The sequence below is a fragment of the Nuphar pumila genome, chromosome 6 (genome assembly GCF_984573655.1).
Source record: "Nuphar pumila chromosome 6, dmNupPumi1.hap1.1, whole genome shotgun sequence".
NCBI classification, from domain to species: domain Eukaryota; kingdom Viridiplantae; phylum Streptophyta; class Magnoliopsida; order Nymphaeales; family Nymphaeaceae; genus Nuphar; species Nuphar pumila.
Genome location: NC_143254.1, coordinates 126933082 through 126939804, shown reverse-complemented (window position 1 = coordinate 126939804; position 6723 = coordinate 126933082). Strand labels below are relative to the sequence as shown.

General features: G+C 40.0%; 1 protein-coding gene across 1 annotated transcript; it reads left to right on the top strand.

The window, feature by feature from the left end:
* Positions 1-2356: 2356 nt before the first annotated feature.
* LOC149836117 (F-box protein PP2-A15-like) lies at positions 2357-6104 on the top strand. Its single transcript, XM_090010792.1, has 3 exons — positions 2357-3041; positions 3236-3354; positions 5435-6104. Exons 1-3 carry the CDS (start codon positions 2733-2735, stop codon positions 5892-5894), a joined length of 888 nt encoding a protein of 295 aa, XP_089866918.1. The 5' UTR covers positions 2357-2732; the 3' UTR covers positions 5895-6104.
* The last annotated feature ends 619 nt before the right edge of the window (positions 6105-6723 follow it).

Genomic DNA, 6723 nt, shown 5'->3' with positions numbered 1-6723 from the left:
CCTCAGCATTAACTTTCTCATATTTGTTTTTAAGTAGTGAATTTAATTTGTGTGAAAATCTATCATATGAGAATGTGTCATGTCATGTCACTGATTTATCACATCAGATATGCATCTAATACTTGTGAATGTTATTCACATGGGTTGCAATTTTGCATGTTTGCAATGTCCTTGGAAAAGTTCTAAAATGTGATTTAGAATCACAAGAAACATGTGAAAGTTACAAACTCATAGGCATTGCAAACATGTTAGATACAAAATTTTCACAGCTTGCCAAACCGTCACAAAAAAAAAACATGTCCTTCTATTAAACAGTTAAAAAAAAAAACCATTATCAACTTAGGAAACAAGAAGAAAAAGAGAACATAGGTAAACTAGGTCAAGTTGGATATCCAGTAGGGCTGCAAACCTTTCGGATTCTAGACAGATTCTATCAGATCTGAATCCAAATCCAAAATGCAAATAACGGGTCCAAAGAGGTTAGATTGAATCCGAATCCAAAATACAAAAAATAGAACAAAACAAGCTATTTACATGTAAAAAATAGATTCTGGTAGGATTTTGATTCGGATCAACTCCAGATCCAACTTAAAATGCTTATCCGAATCTGACCCAAATGTGATTGAACATATTCGGATCCAATCCAAATCTACATATGGATTCTACTTAAAAGATCATTATCCGGAAAAAAAAATGCCAAACTCGGATCCGATATCTAACCATATCCATTCTGTTTGCAGCCCCAATACCTAGCAAAAATCACAGTTCAAACCCAATCCACGTGTTACTTGAGTAATATTTGGATCGGCATTTTTATGCCCATGCTAAAATTTCTGAGTTATAATCGGATCGGATACCCGACAAGACCCAACCCATTGATAGCCATACCAGCGTGGTAACACGGCTACGCTCACCTGACCTGAGGAGCCGACGAAGAAGCACAATGGTACTTTCGTGATTTTTTAGTAACAGAAGGGCGATATTCATAAAGCAGCAAAACAAACAAAAAAAGCAACTTAGATAACAAATAGGGGTATTTTAGTCAAAAAGTATTCAAAGGCATTTTCTCAGTAATTTACAGAAAACAGAAACTAGGTCGCCACCAATTTACATGAAAGCTACTCGATATTTTGCTTATTGTTTTTCCTGCTTGATTTTATAACTTATGTTTCAAAAAGAGGTTTAATAGTAAGGTCATTGGCTTGACCTTTGGTTAGTCAAAGAAAACGACTAACATACTTTAGTCGTTTATTCGTTTAACATTTGTTTTATTAAAAAAAACCCACAAAGGCTTGGCTCATCCGGTAGGGGCGGACTTGTGAATGTCGCCAAGTGGACGAATTTCACAAGTTCTAAACTCACGAGTGGCTTACCTTGCCGCAAGGTCGAAGCTAGGTATACTTTTTGGTGGACAAGGAGGACCTTAAGTGTTTTACCAATCATAGGTCAGCCAAGGTGCGATCAGTAATGAGGGCTTTCCCCTTGACTATCCAAAAAAAAAATGCTTTTATGAAAAAAAAAAAAGCAAAAATATTATTTTGTATTTGAACACCGAGCCAGGCAGCTTTTTGTAAAAGCGGATAAATTAGACAGCTTTTTTTATAATTTTTTATAATTACAGAATACTCACCTAAGTTTTCAAAATTACATTCATGAATGTCAACTTTAACCAAAATTAACCATGAAAAAAATTAGGTGCATTTTTTACAACCGTGAAAACTTATTTTTTCCTTTTTATTATTGCTCAGAGTTTTAAGTTCCTTGTTAAAAATTTCCTTTGTTTTTTTTAAATCCTTTTTTAACAATAAAACATGGTCACCCCTATATCACGCCACTCTTCGAAGCTTTTTTATCAAAATACCCCTTGTTCCTCTCCCGGTAAAATCCTGTTAACCAAAAACCCTCTTCCGTAATTCCTCTCCAATACAGAGGCCATTTTCGTCACACAGACGGTATTTCTACTGCCCCCGCCCCTAGAAGAAGAGAGCTCGCTCCCTCCCCCCCTCTGCTTCGCCCACGATATCCCGATCCGAGAATTTACGAAACTAACCCTCCGTCTAACTGCCGCACACAGTAATCCGCAGACGCGCAGCCAGAGGATCTCTCTATTTTTGTGAGGCTTGACTAAATCTCTTTAAGTGGGAAGATAAGGATCTGAGGGGTTTTCTCTTTCTGTTCTTTGACTGAAGGTCTTTGATTTAAGAAGAGGATTAGGGGGTTTTGATTTCCACGGTTGTTGGTAGATCCTTTTTTGTATATATAAAAGCGAATGTTTTGTTAGAAAGTCGATTGGGTCGGTGGTTTCTTGATTCGGTTTCAGAATTTTAGAGGAAAACCAGAAGGAGGAGATATTGGGTTTTTTTTCTTTTTTGGTTTTTGGTGGTGTGTGTTTGGATGTAAAAAAAAATGGGGTTTTTGGTATATTGTGAGAGGAATTTAGTGATTTGGGTTTTTTTTTCGTTGCTGGCTGTTGAATTTTTGAGGTAGGAACTAGGAAGATAGATTTTTGAGTTTTTTTCTTGTGGGGGTTTTTGTGTTTTGGTACATTGTGGGAGGAATTTAGTGATTTGGGGTTTTTTCCGTTATTGGTTGTTGAATTTTGAGGTAGGAAGATAGATATTTGGGGTTTTTTTGTCGGGATTTTTGTTTTATGTGTGAAGTTTTAGGTGGAGATTAAGGTTTTTCAGGGAAGGAGATTGAGGGGTTCTTTTTGTTTTTTGGGGGGTAATTTTATGGGTGCGAACGTGTCGTGCTTGACGGAAGGAGATGGAGCTCCGAGGAGGCCCGGTTTGGGAGACGTCCCGGAGGGCTGCATCGCCTCCGTGTTCATGTACATGAGCGCGCCGGAGATATGCAGATTGGCGCAGGTGAACCGGTCGTTCAGGGGCGCGGCGGCGGCGGATTTCGTGTGGGAGTCGAAGTTGCCGGTGAATTATCGGTACCTGTTGAAAAAATTGTTCCCGGAGCATTCGGGGAACTGCACGAAGAAGGAGATTTACGCCCTCCTCTCTCGCCCCAACCCTTTCGATGGCGGTACCAAGGTTGGTTTTGATCTTTCTCCCTTTCTTTTTCATCGTTCCTTGAAAGAATTTAGGGTTTTCTTGCCTAATTTGGGAATTGTTTTAAGTGGGTGGTGGGCTCTGTTTCTTTTACACGGTTTTTTGTTTCACATTTTTTCTCTTTTTCTCTTTTTATATTGGTATTTTGGGTTAACAATTTGGGTTGGTTTGTTCAGGCGGTATGGTTGGAGAAGACGACTGGTGCAATTTGTTTGTCGATATCTTCCAAGGCCATGTCTATAACAGGGATTGATGATCGTAGATATTGGAATTATATTCCTACTGATGAATCCAGGTGGGTTTTTCACATCTCTGCTGAATTGTGCAGCCATTTCTGTTTTAAGTTCTTGTATTAAGAATTGAAGATTGGTGTTTGTTTACTCTGTTTTTTTTCATGCTTTAGAGATTCAGTCATGTTACCAATGGGAAAATCCAGATATCCTCTGTAACTGCTGTAAATGCTATTTTTTTTCTTGCATGTCATCTTTTTTTGGGATATTCTATTATGGAGCAAGATGCAATTTCTTGGATGATCCTGTTTATCAAGATAAGTGGGTGCATCCAAACACCATCTTAAATGTCTTGTATAATTTCTGCAATCTGTTTCTGATGGACTATATAACCTTGGCATGGGACGTCCATAGCATTGTGAACGTGTGTCAAGTCTCATATCTTTGAAATTTGCAAGCAGATCCATAAAGGGATATACGTGTCTGAATCAGACCCTTTTTGTAATTTGGCTAAAATAAATTTAGAGACTCGAGGTTTTCAATTGGTTCCACGCCTAACAAATTACACGCTCATAAGACTACATAGTTCACCAATCGCCCACAGTATCAAACATCAAAAATTTTATGAGGTGCTCGTTGATCACAGGTAATGGCTTTTCATCTTTTGATGATCTTATGGAGCTATTGTCTACTGTTCATACCAATGTAACTATTTCGCTGTTGGGCCAAATTATGGTGGTTAACCCATTTTCTTCCTGCTCACTGGCTGATTATGAGACCCTTTCTTTTTGGGCAAGTTTGGAATTGAGAAAGATTTTGCAAAAGTGATAAGGGATGGAAAATCCGTACTGTTTTTTCGGACCCCTTTCAAAAGAGGGACTTTTTCTCTGAGAGTTTTTCTAAAAGTACACATTTTGATATAAAATATTTCTCCAAGGGGAGGTGGAGGAATGTTTCCTACCAAGAAAAAATGGTGAGGTCCACTCTCCACCACCACCCACCACCCATCATCTAACCACCACCACCACCATCCATCTCACCGCCACCACCACCCACCATCACCACCGACTCCTCAAGTTCACTGACTGCTGCTGCAGCCCGCTGGGCCCAACCCAGCCTGCCGAAGATCACCATCCGCATCTATCACCCAATCGAAAACCTTATCCTTGCCCTTCTCCGACATTTTTTCCCAATTGAAGGCATGGCCGAAATTTTGCCAAAAAAGCCCATTTTTTGCCGTCTGTTCACCGCCCTCATTTTGATCATCCATCTTCCCTAACCCTGACAACGGTCATCTTCGAGGCCGATTTTCGGCCTTACTAGGAGCTCGGCCTAGAGGATACAGCAGGAAGCCATTGGAAAAGATCAGCCGAGAGTATACACCAGGAAGCCATCGGAAAACACCTGCCACCCGCCATCCAATCGCTGTGGATACACTGTCAGGCAGCAAGCCACCCTCTTCCATAGCATCAAGTCCCTTCTCCTTCCTCCTCACCCTTTCCTCCCTCTTCCTCTCCCTCCTCTTCTCTTCTCAGCCACGCCCCTCTCTCTCCTCATCCCTCTTTTCGTGCACACAAACAAGTGAAAAATTTTCATTTTAAAAAAATTATCATATCAAAACTTCTAATAGTTAAAAAATTTTCTTCCTATGATTATGCTTCTCACTTCCAAACTTTCCCTTTGGGTAAATATCTAGTTAACCCAACAATGGCTGCCTATGGTTGTAAAGCATTGTTTGGATTCCTTTTTTTTTATTTTGGGGCTTGCAGACATTTATTATCACGTTAAGCAATATATGTTTCCTCAGAGAACTGCAGATAAAAGAAGCACATGACTTTTATTAATCTCTTTTCTGCATCCTGCCATGGGGTGTCATTCTGATCCAATTGACTGTCGACAGCTTAAATCTTGCTGTGTGTTTGCCCTTTTTGCTACAAATGTCATTGTGCTAACCCTTCTAGTATGTTAATTTATTCCTATCCTCCGCCATCCTCGCGATAATTTTGTAGCCTTAGTGTGTTTTCCTCTAGTGTGTTATTCTGTCCATAACTATCCTTTTGGGATAATTTTGCGGCCTTTAGTCAGTCTTGTTATGGTATTCTATTTCTGACTTGAAAGGCTCATAACAAGAATTCGGTATTGTAGGTTCCATGTGGTCGCTTATCTTCAGCAGATTTGGTGGTTTGAAGTAGATGGTGAACTAGACTTCCATTTTCCGGCAGGAACATATAGTCTATACTTCAGGATTCAGCTGGGCCGTGCATCCAAGAGATTTGGCTGGCGCCACTGTAACTTTGATCACGTACACGGCTGGGACCTTAAGCCCGTGAGATTCCAGTTTTCTACTTCTGATGGTCAGCACGCCTTATGCCAGCGCTACCTTGAAGATCCTGAAAATAATGGAGCTGTCGGTGGTACATGCCAGATACGTGGGAACTGGACTGATTATCACGTAGGCGATTTCATCGTGCGCAATTCTGATGCCCCCACAAAGATCAAGTACTCAATGATGCAGATTGATTGCACCCACACAAAGGGTGGTCTCTGCCTGGATTCTGTATTGATCATCCCAAGGGAGGTGGCTGGGAAGAGGAAGGTCTGTTAGTTTTTGCAGAATGTAAGAAAAGCAGTAGTGTTGTATTTTTGCTGGAATCGCTGGCACAAAGGCTGTAAAGGGCTCTAGATTACAGGTCGATTTTTTATGTTCCTGTAGTAATCGAGATAGGTTTAAGTGTGATTGATGTGTACAAAAGCTTTTGGTATATATAACTTTTCCTGCTGCATGTTTGCATTAGTGGAACTTCTTGCGTACCCAGATGTATTCTCAAGTCTTTTGTGAGTTTTGACATCTCTAATGTTTTCAAATCTCCATGAATTTACCTTTTTTCCATGAAGAACGGGAAACCGCCCGTGGGATCAGAGACCTATGCCTGTCGTACCTACTGTCCCTTTCCCGGCAGTGTAAACTTGAGGTGCACCCCTTTCCCCCATAGAGTCTCCTTGTTTCAGCACTAGCCAAAGACAATGCCTTTGCCTTTTCTTATATAATGCCCTTGCCCCTTATGTGCAAAGGCTTGATGCCTATAGGAATGAAAAGCTGCATTTCTGAAACACTTGGAAAATGCCAAAAAAAAAATTATGAAAAATGCATTTCTCAACTAAAGGGAATCTTGCATTTCTGAAATGTTTGGCAAACTCCAAAAATTTTATGGGAAACAACGTTTCATTTGATGGATACGTCTTTCTCGTGTTTGTTTTGTTATTAAGGCTTTTCTTCTTCTTAAACGTATTTCATTCATTCTCGGATTCGTTTTCCTGTTCATTTCTTGATCACTACCCTTCTTCCGTATTTTCATGTGTTTAAAGAAACCTCATTTCCCTTTTAGTTTCTGAAGATGTTTCCTGTTTCTGTTTTCCTTCCTGAACGTTGCTTG

What these genes read in the sequence shown, in the direction of transcription:
- LOC149836117 (XM_090010792.1), top strand. Translation starts at nt 2,733, where the DNA reads ATGGGTGCGAACGTGTCGTGCTTGACGGAAGGAGATGGAGCTCCGAGG. An exon ending in CTTTCGATGGCGGTACCAAG is followed by an intron (nt 3,042 to 3,235) that starts GTTGGTTTTGAT and finishes TGGTTTGTTCAG; the next exon opens with GCGGTATGGTTGGAGAAGAC. An exon ending in ATTCCTACTGATGAATCCAG is followed by an intron (nt 3,355 to 5,434) that starts GTGGGTTTTTCA and finishes TCGGTATTGTAG; the next exon opens with GTTCCATGTGGTCGCTTATC.